Below are 17,254 nucleotides of genomic sequence, written 5' to 3' on the forward strand. Positions count from 1 at the left end.
CAAAGTGATGGAAGATCAAAATTCAATCAAAATCCTAGCAGAGCCTTTGAATTTTTTCCCTGATCTCCTCACTTTTTTCCCTTCATGTTTTGTGTTGTTTACGTTTCTGCAATGTATTTGATCTTCACCGGAGAATAAAAATTTTTTAGGTCCGGCTTTGAAAAGTTGTAATTAATTTTTTCCTTTCATGGTCAACATAAGAACATTACTTGAGTTTGTCAGCGTAGCCCATTTATTGAGAGTGGAAGCCCAATAAAACCCAAAAGCCCGTGGCCCATCATGGGTGGGTCTGGATTGTTCTGAGACATTCGACCACGATTCCACCCTATTCTGTTTTTGCTTCTTCTCTGCGTGCCTCCGTTCTCCTCTTCTCTACTTTGCAATACGATCCACCGTCGTCTGTCGTTGGCCGAAGCATTCACGATATATCCACTGATCGGCACTGTTCTCCTTCTCCTTTGCAGTTCAGGTTAGCTTCCTTTACTTTGCAATCTTCTCTATTTTCTGTTCTCTCTTCTTTTTTTCAATTTTTGTTCTTTTGGCGTTGTTAGCTGTTCGATTACTGTATCATTCTTGCTCTGTGTTTACAGAGCGTTGCCAGCGATTGATTTCATGTGATTTCTTGTTGAGATTCTTTGGAACAGTTGGAAATATATTCCACCATGAACATGCAGTTCTCCCTCCATTTTTCTTTCTTTATTTGTTCCCCCCTCATGTTCTGTCTCTTTTTAAATTCGATGTTCAGTCTCTGTTTATTGATTTTCCTTTAAGTACAATAGAAGGGCCAAATGGTTTTGTTATTAATTGAGAGGAAACAAAGAGGGGTAAAAATTGAAGGACTAAAATATACATTTACGATACTATCACGAATTCGAACTTCCTATTTATTTTGAAACTGTCTTCACTCTTTTGTTTTGTTTTTTTTTGAGTGAATAGTACTTATGAAATTTAGACGAAGTGTTCACAAATTTAAGCGGTGTTCAGTTTCACTAGTGATGACTGCACTTATTGTCAGTCGGTCTTTTGAGTTTTGAAGAAATAGATGACTTGTTACTTTTGTCTGGGCATGAATACACATGCATTCTCTCTTATGTGCTTTCAGTATTTGGTTTGGCAATTGATTTATATAAAAGATTTAGCTAAGACTAAACATGTTAGAACATAAAGTTTCGTAGGAGGCATTAAGATATTACATTCATGCATAAACAATAGCAATTTTTTTTTCTTTTTGCCATTCCCTGACTCAGTTGAGGATATTAATAGGAGATATAACAAGATATTTCTTGAAGATGTTACAGCATGACAAATGCATGAACATGTTGGTGGGAATTACTTATGTAAGACTATTTCAACAGTGATGTAGGAGAGGGTACATGTGAAGCAATTAGACTGACGTTGGCACACCAATGCCAATATTAAGCTAACGATGGGCTTTTTTAAGAGTCTTGGGCTTATGTCAATTTGAACACTAGAAGCACCAGTGATGGTTATATTCGACATCGGATACATTCTGCCTGTCTACATTCTTCAATTGCTCAGCAAAGTCTGGCTAGAAAGTTTGTAAGCTTTGATATTTATGATATTTCAACTTGTTAGTGCAAGTTCAGTCCAAAAATTAGAGGAAACAAATCTTGCTAGTACGAGACACGAGGATTAGTCTAGAATGAGGCTGAATGTTAATGAAAAACGACTTAGGCCTCTCATACAGCTTTTTTATTTGCAATGACAATTTTTTTATAGAAAACTCACCATGTATATATAATTGGGTGAGTTTGAGGGTTTTTTAATTTTTATGTTTTGAACTTTGAAGGTGCTCAGCAGTCACCTGTCTGAACTGAGCGTTGTCTACAACAAATATCCCATTTACTAACTGTGCTGGCTACTTGATTGAAGCAAAAAGTGAGGGAATGGTGTTTAAATTACTTGTGCCTTAGAATCTGATATACTTTTTGCCTTTAACGTTTTGCTTTTCATAATCTTGGGGATTAGTAATTACTAACCTTACACTAATAGCCTGTTTGGTACGTGGAAAAGTATTTTCCTAAAAAAAAAGAATGGGAGATGTACTTAGAAGGAAAATGAGATGAGTGTATTTTTCATTTCCTTTTTGGAAAGTGCTTTTATATCCGCTAAACGTTGCATAAGGGTATTCCAATTTTTACTGTGACGAAGAATGGGATTTAAATCATTGATTCATTCAACATTTTGTTCGACTTTGAAATGTCCTTGCAGGCCTTATATACGCAGCATAGCGTTTAAGAGGTAGCTGAAAACATGGCCAAGCACCATCCTGATTTGATTATGTGCAGGAAGCAGCCAGGAATTGCGATCGGACGACTTTGTGAGAAATGTGATGGCAAGTGTGTGATCTGTGATTCTTATGTGCGTCCTTGCACGCTTGTCCGGGTCTGCGACGAGTGCAACTACGGGTCCTTTCAGGGTCGTTGTGTCATCTGTGGAGGAGTAGGGATCTCTGATGCTTACTACTGCAAGGAGTGTACTCAACAGGAGAAAGACAGGGATGGTTGCCCTAAGATTGTGAATCTAGGAAGTGCCAAAACTGATCTGTTTTATGAACGTAAAAAGTATGGTTTTAAGAAACGATGAGGGTGGTGGTGGTGGTGGTGCCGCATTCTTGTTCTTGATAGATTTGTATCTTACTATTAAGGCTGCTTTTGAGATAAATGTATTTTACTTGGATGTCAGGCAGGAAAAGGAATGTATGCATCCATTTATCTGATGCATGATATGAATTGTTAGTAATATGCTAAGCACGAGACTTTTTAGTATGCCTGCTTTCCTTGGGTGATGAAGAAATGGCTACTTTTTTATTTTGAAGAAATATAACTTTAAACTTTAAACTTTGTTTGTATTTTATTATTGGTTTTTGTATTTTTTTGTCTATGTTTTTGTTTTCTTTATTTTTATTTTTTATTGATTTAAGTCTCTTCATAAACAAAATATAAAGATCTTGGAGGGATTTGAAATAATGAAAAGCAAAGTTACAAGGATCAGGAATGCTAAAAATAAAATATAAAGAGTAATAGCAAAATGTGATTAAAATATAAGAATTTAAAGTCATATTTTTTTTTTTTTTTTTTAGTGAAACAAAGGCAAGTAAAACTTTGAAAGAAAGGCTAGAGGAGAAGCTCTTGGTCACAAAACTCAACTAAAAACTTGGTTTGAGATCTGTCACTAAGTACGCAGTAAAGTAAATGTACAAATTCAAACTCACTTGTCCAAATCATGTTACATCACATTCTGGGTCAATTTTCATTATTTATTTTTTACTTTTTTATCAACATAGATCAATATTAACAAGATAATGACCGTCACATACTCACATTAGCAATATTCAATTGAATAGTCAAATATAATAGTATGACTGATTGCCAAAACAAAAACAAAAAATCTCTTGAGACTCTCGCCAGTTTACGAATAATACAAACTAAACAGTTTTGTTCTTGGGCGGTGAATGGAAATTATCCTCATCTTGTGATGCATCTCTCACCAAGTCAAACTCATCAACACAAGACGCCCACACCTCCCGGACCTTCTCTCCTCATCCTTCCTTCCTTCCTCTCCTTAACCCATCTTCATTTGCCTGATGCATAGCTCTTGATCCATTACTATACACAACCCAAAATATCAAAACGTAATACAGCATGTCTTGGTTCAGAAATCTTTCCAGATTTTCCGCCATTAACGTCTCCCGGAGACAACCTGGTGTTAACGCCGACCCGTTTCTTCTATCGTCTTTCAATTTTTTCAGTTCCAACAGCAATCCCGCTGCAGTAAAACCGTCTCTTGAGCCGGTTCAGTATTCGGGCATGGGACCTACGAAGCCCCATGAGAAGCCGCGAGTGGTGGTGCTGGGTTCTGGGTGGGCTGGATGCAGGCTCATGAAGGGTTTGGACCCTGAAATCTATGACATTGTTTGCGTCTCGCCTCGCAACCATATGGTCTTCACGCCTTTGTTGGCTTCCACTTGTGTTGGAACTCTGGAATTTAGATCTGTTGCTGAACCTATTGCGAGGATCCAACCCGCTATTTCTAGGGAGCCCGGTTCATATTTCTTCCTTGCCAATTGTACTGGAATTAGTGCAGATAAGCATATGGTTCGTTCTCTTTCGCCTGAACTTTTTGTTTAGTTTCTATATTTGTACATTGAGGGAGTGGTCTAGAGGAGTATACTTTACATCCGTTGGAAATGCTAATTTGGTTACATTATGTTGAGAAGCCAGTCTTCAAAGAACTTATTGGATTGAAGTTGCTCAATGAATACGTTCGGCACTTGGCTTTCTCGTGGGGGAAGATCAGCGTATATGGGCATGGATATCTTTGGGCTGTTTCTGTTATATATGTTAACTTGAGGATGAGATCCTGAGATACGATTTATTGTAGAAAATTGTTTTCGAAGTGATGAATTGGTTAAGTATCATACAGAAGTTTATCATGATGTGGTGACTAGATTATAGGCTTGTGTGGTCTATTTGATAATCCTGTTCTTCTCGTACATTGCCTAGGATTAATGTGACGCTCTCCTTCAGCCAATTTTTCACCCAAGAATTTAGCAATGCCTCTGCTTGTTATTTGTGTGACAATCAATTTAAAAACTACACAATATATATTTCAAGATGGATATCATGGCATGTAGTATCTAGAAAGTAAAGTTTAGGATCATGAAATATGTTTTATGGAAATGAAAAACAAATTCCAATCTCTCTCCTTTTCTTTCACCTTCCTGCACCCCAAAGAAGAAAACAAAGGATGCTTGGAATATATCCTCCTGGTTTTCTGGTTACATTTTAAATTTAAAATCTTTGAAAAAGTTGAAAATATGTTTCTAGACTAGAGTTAGTTTAAATATCACTACATGCAGTATCTTACCAGTGTAGGTTTTTGTTCTTGGTTTTAAAGGTTCATTGTGAGACTGTTACTGATGGTGAACAAACACTAGATCCTTGGAGTTTTACGGTCTCATATGATAAGCTAGTAATTGCATTAGGAGCAGTACCCACCACTTTTGGAATTCATGGAGTCAAAGAACATGCAATTTTTCTTCGTGAAGTTCACCATGCTCAGGAAATTCGTAGGAAGTTGCTTCTTAACTTGATGTTGTCTGATGTTCCAGGTCAGTAGTGATAATGTCACTATACTAGCTAAATATAAAGTCATATCATGAAAGGTTCTATTGTACATTTCTCATGTATATGATTTGGGTGCAGGGATTTCAGAAGAGGAAAAACAAAGGCTTTTACACTGTGTGGTTGTGGGAGGTGGTCCCACTGGAGTTGAATTCAGTGGTGAGCTTAGTGATTTTATCATGAGGGATGTCCATCAAAGATATGCCCATGTGAAGGATTACATTCGTGTCACTCTAATTGAGGTATACTTGGTATCACTAGACCTATGCCTAACTAAATAGTAAATAGAACATATTTGCCATGGGGCATCCCCACAATACTTAATTGTCAGTTTATTGGTGTAAAAAAGTTGTCCTTTTGAAGTAATTGAATGTTAAACAATTCATTCATGTCTTAACAGGCAAACGAGATATTGTCTTCCTTTGATGTCCGTCTCAGGAATTATGCTGTCAATCAGTTGACAAAGGTGAGGTATTTGTTAAATTGCTTGTTTCTATTTGCTCATAAAATCCAGTCGATTTTGAATTGTTTATTCTCACATGGAAAAGAGAAACTGGAGTCTACTTGTTTTTCCATGTCAGATAATGAAGCATATGAGGTGGTGATAGACTGAACATAACCAGGATAGCCTGTTTCATCTTATGGAAAGGCATTTAGGGTCTTTCATATGACGTGCAATACTTTTCAAGTTTTCATCACAGCTTTAGGTCTTCAGTTTGGATGTTAGTGACTGATAGACAGAGCTAGTTGTAAACATGTTTCCATTTATCATTTATATTATATATGTTATTGATTTTTGTAGTTTCTCTCAGTCAGGAGTCCGTCTTGTTCGTGGTACCGTGAAAGATGTTCAAGATCAGAAGATTATCCTTAATGATGGCAGTGAGGTTCCATACGGTTTGCTTGTATGGTCTACTGGTGTTGGTCCATCACCTCTTGTTCACTCTTTAGATCTTCCCAAAGCTCCTGGTGGTGGAAGGTTAGTGTTGTTAACTTCTTTTTCAGCATATTTACATATCATTGTCAGTGACAATTGACAAGTTGACAACCATTGTATGTATTATGTATGTGAATAGTGGATACATTTTCTTTTTCCCGTCCATGATGCTTCTGATTGATTTCCCATATGGTTTTTCTTAAAGTGCTGTGGTGGATTTCCTTTCATTTCTTTTCCCTTTCTTGTTACTCAGTTGAAATGCCCTTTCCTTTGCGCCTGTGTTCTCTTTGTGAAGTAACTATAACTTTATATCAGAAAATTCTACTAAAGCTAAATTTAATATTTTTCTCTTCACAGGATTGGTGTTGACGAGTGGCTTTGTGTTCCTTCAGTACAAGACGTGTTCTCAATAGGCGACTGCAGTGGATTTGTTGAAAGTACAGGAAGACAAACACTTCCAGCTTTGGCCCAAGTAAGTGATCTTTGGTTCTATGGTTTCTCCTACACAAGTCTGCATTCCTTCAATTTCTATATTTATAGTAAGAGTTGATTTTGGATTTTAGGTGTGTGAGTGACATGTTCAATTGGGTTTAGCAGCAATATAATAAGTCATTGTTGGCAAACTATTGCTTGTTTTTGCTTCACGGCTAAGTTACCACATTTGGATCCTCTCCATTCGCAAAGTAAATGTAGAGAGTGGATTTGGGGAGAGAGTGATACAGGAGAATATGATCGTGTATAGGACTGGCATATTATAGCATAAGTATGGGGCCTAATACTTGATTTATCGCTATCTCTTTCCAAATGCATCATTTATATTCATTTTGTGAACACAGAGGATCCGCGAAAGTTATGTACTAGCCATCTAATGCATTATTATTGATTGAAAATGAAAGGTGGCAGAGAGGCAAGGGAAATACCTAGCAAACCAGCTAAACAGGATTGGGAAAGCAGGAGGAGGCCGAGCAAAGAGTGGAAAAGACATTGATTTTGGAGAACCATTTGTTTATAAGCACCTTGGAAGCATGGCATCTGTTGGCAGCTACAAGGCACTTGTGGACCTTAGACAAAGCAAGGTGATCTTTATTTATTTATTTAGTTTTATAACTAGCTTACTTTCAAATGGAAGGTAGCTCTCCCGACGTGTTCCCCTCCCCGCCCCCCCCAAAAAAAAAAAAAAAAAAACGCAAAGTTTGGATCTAAGACTGTGCTTTATAGTGGAGCTGGGAATATAGACTGAGCTTGTTGGGATACCCTATTTAAGCCTTTTTTTTTTGGGCTTGGGTTTTGAAAATTTAGGTATTTTAATTCAAATGGACTTCTGAGCCCAACCCATTTGAGCCATAAAAAAAAAAAAATGGATTCAGGATTGGGCTACTCATTTAAGCCTTTATTTATTTTAACCTCGTAAGATTAGGGTATTTTATATATTTGGATTAAATTTAGACTTCAAATATGTATTTGTGGTTTAAAAATAAGATTTATATTGCTTGTTTTAAATTTTAAAACATTTTAATTTGTACTTTAGAGCATGAATATGTAATATTATAAATATAAAATTAATTAAAAAAGTAAAAATAAAAAATAAAACAAGCTTTTCAAATTCAACCTTGAGCCTGATCAATATGAGTCAGGTTTGAAAAAATGATCCTTTTGGTTTAAAAGAGCTTATGGGCTTGTGCTCATGCGAGTCATGCCCGCCCATTTCCCAGTTTTACTTTAGAGTACTTAAGTTCTTTCAGCTCAACTCAACATTGGTTTATGTTTTTCATTTCTAGCTCTTTTTACCCCTGGTGATTTTAAAACTGAGTCTGAATCATTTAAAATTGTGTTGCAGGAGGCAAAAGGGTTATCTCTGGCAGGATTTATCAGTTGGTTCATTTGGCGATCGGCATATCTCACACGTGTTGTGAGCTGGAGAAACAGATTCTATGTGGCAATCAACTGGGCAACAACTTTGGTATTTGGTCGTGATATCAGCAGGATATGAACTTCTAATGGTAACTGCTAAACTGATTCAAAGGTGAGACCATGGCTTAACAATCCGGATTTTTTATATTGACATGAATAAATGTATATAGCACATACGAATGAATACATAAAAGAATGATGTAATACATGTGAAGATTTGATATGAGTCATAGAGATGATTGCATTCTTTTCTATCAGTCTTTATGAATATGAATATATACACGTGAATGTTAAGAAGTAAATTTGCATGAGGCATTGCACTGTCGATATTGTGTTAGTGTCTAATCCCTTTTATCAGCTGGTGATAGGAATAGAATTTTAGAGATGTAACCGTTGGTTAGCAATTCACTTCTTTTGTTTTTACTGGATGGAATGAAATGTTAGAAGAGATAGAATGAAAAATAAGTGTTTTTATAAATGTGAAATACTCTGTGTGTATATATATATTCGTTGATGACTAGGACAAAATAAGTTATTGAGCAATGGTTAAAGGATATGATGCATGTTTACGTCTCAATTTTTGTGCAATGAACAATGGATTTGGATTGTTTGCGGTTAACAAATAACTACAATCTACACTTGTGGTTAGTTAATGTATATTTACGTAAGATTTGACAGTTTTATGTTGGCTATCAAGGGTTTAACACAACTTTTTCGTTCATCTGGGTTTAGGGTTGATTATAAAACATAGGCGGAGTTATGTAGCCAATCCCAATTTGTTAATTTGATCTATTGTTTTATGACTTGCAACGTGTCAAATTGGTTTTTATTGATAGTATGAATTCAAACCATGTGAAAGTACTCTTTTGTGTGTGAAGCAACTTTATTCTGTTTTTTTAGAGGTTTTTAGTATCAATAAATCCATAACGTCTTCAAAAATTCTCCAACAAACTTGTTGTATATAGGTAAATCAAATTGAAAAGAGTGTTAAATTTGTTACTACAAGGACCAACTTAAAGAGTGGTAACGTAGTCCTCGTAAGTTGGCTATATATATATATATATATATGTTAAGTAATTTTTTGAATTTAAAATAATTTTCCATTTTTTCACCATATGCTCATGTTGACAACACTATAAATAATATTTCAAATATTTAAAAGAAACATACAGCAGCCAACCAACGAAACGAGTCTTTTTTTTTTTTTTGTCCTTTTTCTTTTTCTTTTTTTAATGAAAAACTGATATACATTACCAATCAAACTAAAAGAACAGAGTGTAAGCGGCAAGCATCAAAAGAAAAGGACAAATCTATCCTCTTTTATCATCTTCCATCCCTAAGTCTGGGCATGGACGATGATGAAAGAGGTAAAAGTTAACATTTAATGAATGGGATAGACTTGAAACTCTATTTGGTTCTCCATGAAGAAGGAGCTAGCTTGGTCAACAATATCCTTAAAGGGATAATCGGTATCACAACAATTGATAATAAGGTTGATTGCTTTGAGACAGTCTAAAAAAATTATCAACAACAACAACAACAAGCCTTTATCCCACTAGGTGGGGTCGGCTACATGGATTGCAAGACGCTATTGTGCTCTATTATTTATTAAGCTTTTAGGAATATTATTAATTAAGAGATCGCGTTCAACAATTTTCAAGAGTATTCTTTTAGGCCTTCATCTACCTCTCTTAATCGGACTCAAAGTTATATGTTTTACTCTTCTCACTGGTGCCTTCCTTGGTTTTCTTTATACATGCTCAAACCATCTCAACCGATTTTCTACCATTTTTTTCTCAATAGGTGCCACCTTCACTTTTTTGCGTACGTGCTCATTTTGAATTTTATCTTTACGTGTATGTCCGCACATCCATGTAAAGATAAAATTTTATCTTTGAGACAGTCTAAAAAAATTATCACTCTGAGTAAATTACTTTCCCTGCAAAGTTAAATCCTTGTATAATACCAATCATTTCGGCCACTATTGGGGGGATGGAAATCAATCTGGAGATGAAACCACAAATCCAACTATTTTGGCCATCTCATAGGTACCCTCCACAATCACTGCTTCCATCACTTAGGAAGAAGCCATCAACATGTAGCTTAACCACAAATCCAGGTATTTTGATCTATTTGCGCATGTGACTTACTAGAAAGATTAAATAATAAGCATTTGCTCATTAGTTCCCTTGTCTATTACAAGTCCTGAAACTAGTCTTAGAAGAAGCAATTGAGACAAATCTCTCTTAGAATACGAAGAATATATAAAAAACCATCAAACTGATCAAAACAAAGGTGCTAAATTAATTGATTAAATTACTCTATTCTACCCTTTTTATAAAACTTTATTAACTTCCATTAGATTAGAAAAATTAGTTAAAAGTAGTTAAATATAAAAAAATTTAACAATTTTCTAACAGATCCCATTTGATTGCTGTAAAAGATTATAATGAAATAAATTGAAAAAATGAAGGGAAAAAAATAAAGTGATCAAAATATGAAGGAGAATAGATTAAATATATCCATAAGAGAAAAGATTAATTTTAGTTTATAAGGTTGGGAATAATAATTCATAAAAATTTTCTAGAGTTTGATGATTTTTACATTTATGATATATAATATTGAGTTTTATAATATTTATTATGAAGGAGAATTGTAATTTAATTCATTTTGATTTTGATTTTTTTTAATCCATTTCATTTTTATCTTTTATAGAAATCAAATGGGAGTATAATCAATTCCGGGAGAAATGAGGACCATGGAAAAGTCAAGAGTAAAAGATACGAGAGTTTTTTAAAAATATGTCATGCATGTTTCTTGAAATCTTATGAAGAGTCTAGTATCAAACACTAATGAGTAGGGTCTTATAAATAAGATCCAAGTGAGTAATTTTAAACCGAATATAACATGATGGTCCACATTCAAGATTAGCCAATCAAAGGACAAGAAAAGGGAGAAATCACATACAAATTTGTGGTCTGAAATTATAATTGGATTGAAGTCTATGAGGGAGAGGGGCGGTGAGTGAAATTATAATTTTGTTATTTTTATTTGAATTTAAATAATGTGTATTCTTTCATTCTTCTCATTTTATCTATTTTTTTTTTTAGCCTGCACATAAAATATTTAGGTTCCAATATGTTTTGGACCAAAACTTAGGTTCCAGTTTTGTTAACTAGAAAGATGAAAACCTTACAGCATGACATTACTCGGCTATTGAGAAATCCAGCAGCATCTTAATACAAATACAAATGCAAGTAATGAACGAAATATGAAAAACAAATATTAAGCAAAAAGAAAATCAATTTTCTTGAACAAACTCTCTAGACGACCACTAATCTATGATGCTGGATACGCCATTACTTGAGCAACAACATATTTTTCTCAAAAAATGACAAAAGATTGAAAAAAAAGAAAAGAAAAGAAAAGAAAAGATATTTTAATATTTTCACAAAAAAAAAAAAACCATATCTCTTAAGGTCTGTGGTCTCTTGCAGGTTTTATTTCTACATTTGTGACTTGTGCTTAAATATTTAAGCCTTTTGGTCCTTATTGCCAACTATCCCCATCAGTATCGGTCGCTCTGCTTGTCCAAAGCAGATGATACCAAGTTACCAACCACTGGGACGGATCCACCTTCAAGCGAGTGGGGGCCATTGCCCTCATAAATCAAGAAAATATTACACAAGACTCAAAAAAATTATATATGGCCCCTTAAAAAATTTCATTTGCCCCATCATTTCTTTTAAAAAAATTCACTTATCCTTTACAAAAATTCACTTATCACATATAAAATTTGATGAATCCCATTGAAAGATACTTTTTTTAAAAAAAAATTATTATAATGTTATATTTTATGATTTAATTTTTTACGTCATATTCTTACTATAATTTTATAAATATTTTTATAAAAACATGCATATTTATTTTAAATATAATTTATGTCCCCACTAACTCATTTTATTGATTCTGTAAGCAACCGCACTAGACGTTGCATTCTTTACGCACAATTTTGTGCAGCCAATGTGAGTAATGAACCAATGGGAGAAACATCAAATAACATTTATAAAATAATAACTTATATCTTGAACATTAAATTTAAATAGTAAATCCAAAGAATAGAAAATCGCAAGACCCTGTAGGAGCAAGAAGCACAAAAGCACAATGCTAGTTCCCAATGACAAAGTTCAATAATATTGGAGCAACTGATTCTCACATTCATTAACCCTACCAATAATCTTTACAAGAACAAAGTCCACCTTTGAAATGGTGGAAGCAACTTGAATCATTTGCATATATTTCACACCCATATGCCAGGGATATGTACTTGGCTGTTCTATGGCAATCTCTACACATTCTCAAATTTTTCACTATCCGGATTACTTTATTTGCATGATGATGAGAGTCTATCAAAGAAAATGCAAATGCTAGCTTTTCACTATGTACAACACCAATGCCCTCCTCTTCTTCCTCAATCCAAACCCCATTTTCAGAAATAGGTTTCTTGATCTTTAAAGCTACCCTTTCTACCCAAGAATGAAGCTTTTCTGATAGTGGTTCAGACCCATAACCAGTAACAAACGTATGGACTATATTTTTTGTTTCAATCCAGCACTGCCCAACAGGTTTCTCAAGCTTTGTCACTCTTGGAGCTTCCCAAATTTTCCCACAGAGAGAATATGACTGTGAAAGTAAATGGCGAATTACATTGTTTCCAGGTTCCAATGTAAGCAGATGTTCTCCCGCAAGGGTTGCCAATCCAAAATTCTTGTGAAATCTACAGGCAGTTAGCATAGCAGCCCATACTGAAGTGTTAGGCTCTATCGGCATATTTCTTATGAACTCCATAGCTTCTGCAAGCATACCTGAACGTCCAAGTAAATGGACTACGGCAGCATAATGTTCTAGACCTGGTCTGATCTGATACTCTTCAGTGATGCTGGAGAAAACACTCTTCCCCTCATTCACCATTCCCGCAAGGCTGTAAGCTAAGATGATACTTGCAAAAGTGCCTCTACTAGGTTGCAGTCCTTCCTTCTGCATCTGATAAACAAGTTGAAGTGCTGACTCGGATTGACCATGTAAAACATAGCCCGCGATCAGGGAGTTCCAGCTGATGATATCTTTTGATGTCATTCCATAAAAAATGGCTCTTGAATATGTTATATACCCTGATTTTGTGTAAGTGGCAATTAATGAATTTGATACAGAAGTCTCAGACGTTAAATTTCGACGCAGGGCACAACAATGGACCTCTTTTACTTTCTTTCCTGAAACTAAATTAGCACAAGCATGGAGAACACTCAGTATTGTAACTGAGTTGGGAATGACATGGGAAATCTGCATCTGCCGAAATATCCACAAGGCCTTATCCTTCTGTCCACTCTGCAGGTAACCAGAAATTAGAGAATTCCATGATGCTGTATTACGCTTGATGTTCCCTTCCTTCTCAATTCTTTGAAAAAGATCCAATGCTCGATCCTCATCCCCATTTTGTATATATCCAGTGATCATTATATTCCATGTGACAACATTAGGCGATACATCAGATTCCTGCATTCTCATAAATAATTCATGGGCTTTGCTACAGTAACCAGCTTGATAATATCCTCCAATAATTGTGTTCCAAGAGTATACATCTCTTTCTAACATCATATCAAAAACTCGCTGAGCAGCTTCCAGATTCCCGCACTTTGAATACATGTCAATGAGTGAGTTGGCAACTGGCAAATTGTCAACCAAACTCATCTTAACAGCCATAGAATGGATTTCCAATCCCATATTTAGCGATTTCAAGGTCACACATGCCGAGATTGCACTAGCTATTGTGATATCAGTAGGTTTTATCCCTGCTAAGAACATCCTCTTCAACAAATCAAATGCTTGATTTAGCCGGCCATTTTGAGTAAACCCTGAAATCATTGAAGTCCACGTATATACATCCGGTGTGATACCAATGTTCTCCATCTCTCTCATTAGTTCTATTGCAGCATCACAACGCCCTAACTCGTTATAACTTGCAATCAATACATTCCAAATTACTAAACCAGGTTCGATTCCCTTCTCATGCATTGCATCAAAATATGCACGAGCTTGTTCAATCTCACCCTTCTGGCAATACCCACTTATTATAGCGTTCCAACTCACCATATCCCTCTCATCCATATTGGTGAAAAACTTCTCTGCACCATTCATATCCCCACTCTTAGCATACACGGTCAGAATTGAATTATTCACGCGCATAGAATTGGTCATCCCACATCTAATAGCAAGAGAATGTATCAACTTCCCTGTCTCAAAATCGCCACACTTTCCACACGCCTGCATAATCTTCGGGATCAAGAGCCGATCAGGTAAAAATCCATCCTCCATCATACGATAAAAGAGCTCTAAAACTTCCTTCCAACTCCGCCCTCTTGAGCAAGCACCAATCATGGCCGACCAAGTATACAAATTTTTCTCACGCATTTCATCAAACACCTTCCGAGCCTCTTCCAAATACCCACATTTAGCATACATGCTGACCAGTTTGGTCTCAACAAAAGAGTTCACCTCCTCCACCAAACCAATCCGAGCATGCAATTCCCGACCCATCCCAATACATTCATGGTCAATGCAGGACTGTAGCAAATTAATGTAGGTTTTGGGTCTGACAGAAGACCCTTGTTGAGCGAGGGAATCGAGAACCTTCACGGCCTCGCTTAAGGGACCTTCCACGCAGAGTTTATCCAATCGGGCATCGATCGGTTTCGCATTTTTGCTGAAAGAGAGTTTGGAGATGGGTTTGATGTTCTTGTGGTGGAACTCGAGCTGAGTGCCATTCACACTGTATGAAGGGGTCAAAGACGGAGGCTTTGATTTACTGAGTATGATGAGGTTCTTCTCCATTGATGGATTAGTTTGCAGAGGAATGAGCGGAATGAGAGATGAGTGCAGAAGCAAGAAGAAAGGCCATTGATGATGGAAATGATAAGTGCACACTGGATAAGAAGATTCTTAGCACCATATTCACCAGTCACTGGATAAGAAGATCCTCTTCATCTGGGGAGGACTGTAGGCCCGTTTGGTTCGGTTAAGGCAATTTTGAATTTGATAGAAAAAGAAAGAAAGAAAAAATATATATTATAATACACTTTCGATTACAGATTGGTTAAATTATTAAATTTGTGTAAAAAAATAATTTTTTTAATTTTACTTTTATTTTTATAATTTTTTTAACTTTATATTATATTTTCTCTTATAATTAATGAATTTAAGTAAAGATAATATTAAAAAATTATAACTAATATCTCTAATGTGACTTATCCTATTAAGAAAAAAAAACTATTTTTAGAAGGCGTTTTAGTCTTTTACAGACCAGACAAATCAATTGATAGTCCAAACACACTCTAGACCTTTCCGTGTTAGTCCTTCTGGTTTTTTTGGTGGGCTGCTTCTAATTTTTTTTAGTAATTAAAAAAGGTTTCACATAGTGCAGTCGGACTCTAGCTAGTCTGTGCACATCAGTGAAACGGCATCGTTTGACACAAGCCCGACTAATCTTTATTTGTAGGTTGTGGAAGTTGCTCTTATACTATCAGTAATTATCATGCAAGAGATTTGCAAAGGAATAACTCGTTTGGAAGTACACAGATAATTTGATTTGGTCTAGTCCAATCTAATTTTAAATTAGTTTATAAATAGTGTATTTTTTTTATCATTTTTAATAAGATTTCTTCAATTTCCTCTGACTTTTTTTTTTTTGCCTTTGTTGGTGATGGGAACTCACTGTACAAAAAGCATAGGCAGAATTGAAAACAAACTGCAAGACAAGAAAAGCAAAAGCAACAAAATGGATTAAAAAACCAGAAACAAAGAGAAAGACAATCAGCCCACATCACACAAATAGATAGATAGATATATTTTTTGTAATTCATGCGGCCTAAAGCCTTAAGCAAACAAAAGGATTAAAATTTTAGGATCTATTCGGTTTTCAATTAAGATTTTTAAAACCACTTTTGAAATGAAATTTGGATTAAGATATTGTTTAGTTTTCAATTTCTTTGAGAAGCTTATTTAAAAAAATCCTTTTTAGATGTAGTGGAATATGCTTTTGGCTAACTCAAAATTTTCATATTTTTAAAATTTACATTATAAAAGTACACACTTATTTATTTAAACTGACTTTTGAAAAAAATTTATCTAAATACAAATTTCATTATAATAATTGACTTTTATCAAATTAACTTTTATCAAATGAACTTTCAACAAATGAATTTTTGACAAATTGAAAAACAAACATATACTTAACCCATTGACCAAAATTGCTATAACAAAAATAGGAAAAAAAAACACAAAAAACCATCGAAACCTAAAGCTCTTCGTCTTCATCTAGGATCCAAATTTGCTTTTGCTTATCATTATCCTACCACAACTTCATCTCTATCTAAGGAGGTGCCTTGTATTGTATTTGCTTCTAAATCTACTAATTAAGACTTGCCTTAGCCAAGCTATTTGCACACATGTTGCTCGATCTACAAAGGTGCTCCATCTGTAGTTCCCAACTTCGACTCATCAATTTCACATAGTTGTTGATCTCTAAAGGTTCGAGCTTTATCCTTCCCTTTAATTTTCCTCAAAATCTCTTTAAAGGCAATCTCAACCTCTACCTTTCCAAAACCAAAATCCTAGGCCATACTAAGCCCCTTCCTTAAACCCTACCCTTTAACCTCAGTTGCCAAACACCATCACAAATCCTTCATACAACCCCAAATCTATTTAGCCTTATGAATCCTCAATAAACCCCCATAACTTGCATGGCCATGATCCCATCTATTCATCCCATTTGTATTAAGTTTTACCTACCCTTCCCCAAGTTTTCTACACTGTTCATCCTTCCTCCTTCCATCTTGCTAAGAGGAGATACCCAAGCTTGTTTTGTGTTCCATATTTCTTTAGCAAAAGAAAGAACATGCCTTGTTTATATTGATGCACTTGCTTTGCTGAAGCTTCTTAGATTTTGCTGCTTCTAGATAGACTAGCAAGCAACCCCAAAGATGATCAGCCAAGGTACACCTTTCATGTCCTTTCTTGATTTATGGCTTGTTTGGTTCACTGAATCACATGTGATGTAATGAAATGTAAAGGTAAGGAATGGAATGTAATGTAATGATGATTACAACATGTTTGTTTGGTATGATGTTGAAAAGGTAGGAACTAAGTTAATTTTTTTATATATATTTTAATGATTATAAAAATGAAAAGACTGTAATGCCTCCCT

The 17,254-nt window shown here is 35.2% G+C and overlaps 3 protein-coding genes across 4 annotated transcripts; 2 read left to right on the forward strand and 1 right to left on the reverse strand.

Annotated features, from left to right (window-relative positions):
- The first annotated feature begins 309 nt into the window (after positions 1-309).
- On the forward strand, positions 310-2,861 carry LOC129303511 (PHD finger-like domain-containing protein 5A). The gene is made up of 2 exons (XM_054942876.1): positions 310-469; positions 2,233-2,861. The coding sequence occupies exon 2, from the start codon at positions 2,275-2,277 to the stop codon at positions 2,605-2,607; it is 333 nt and encodes a 110-aa protein (XP_054798851.1). The 5' UTR covers positions 310-469; positions 2,233-2,274; the 3' UTR covers positions 2,608-2,861.
- A 602-nt stretch (positions 2,862-3,463) lies between these two features.
- Positions 3,464-8,247, forward strand: LOC129301758 (internal alternative NAD(P)H-ubiquinone oxidoreductase A1, mitochondrial-like). Of its 2 annotated transcripts, XM_054940351.1 has the most exons (8): positions 3,465-4,118; positions 4,921-5,134; positions 5,229-5,389; positions 5,548-5,613; positions 5,960-6,126; positions 6,442-6,556; positions 6,981-7,160; positions 7,922-8,247. In XM_054940351.1, exons 1-8 carry the CDS (start codon positions 3,666-3,668, stop codon positions 8,072-8,074), a joined length of 1,509 nt encoding a protein of 502 aa, XP_054796326.1. In that variant the 5' UTR covers positions 3,465-3,665; the 3' UTR covers positions 8,075-8,247. The 2 variants fall into 2 exon arrangements, with proteins under 2 accessions (XP_054796327.1, XP_054796326.1); XM_054940352.1 differs by lacking the exon at positions 5,548-5,613 and having other exon boundaries at positions 3,464-4,118.
- A 3,916-nt stretch (positions 8,248-12,163) lies between these two features.
- On the reverse strand, positions 12,164-15,074 carry LOC129301653 (pentatricopeptide repeat-containing protein At1g19720). The gene has a single exon (XM_054940237.1). It carries the CDS (start codon positions 14,881-14,883, stop codon positions 12,223-12,225), a length of 2,661 nt encoding a protein of 886 aa, XP_054796212.1. The 5' UTR covers positions 14,884-15,074; the 3' UTR covers positions 12,164-12,222.
- Between the last annotated feature and the right edge of the window lie 2,180 nt (positions 15,075-17,254).

This window comes from Prosopis cineraria, unplaced genomic scaffold (genome assembly GCF_029017545.1).
Source record: "Prosopis cineraria cultivar Desert tree isolate PC_DT_omini unplaced genomic scaffold, ASM2901754v1 PC2, whole genome shotgun sequence".
Taxonomy (NCBI): domain Eukaryota; kingdom Viridiplantae; phylum Streptophyta; class Magnoliopsida; order Fabales; family Fabaceae; genus Prosopis; species Prosopis cineraria.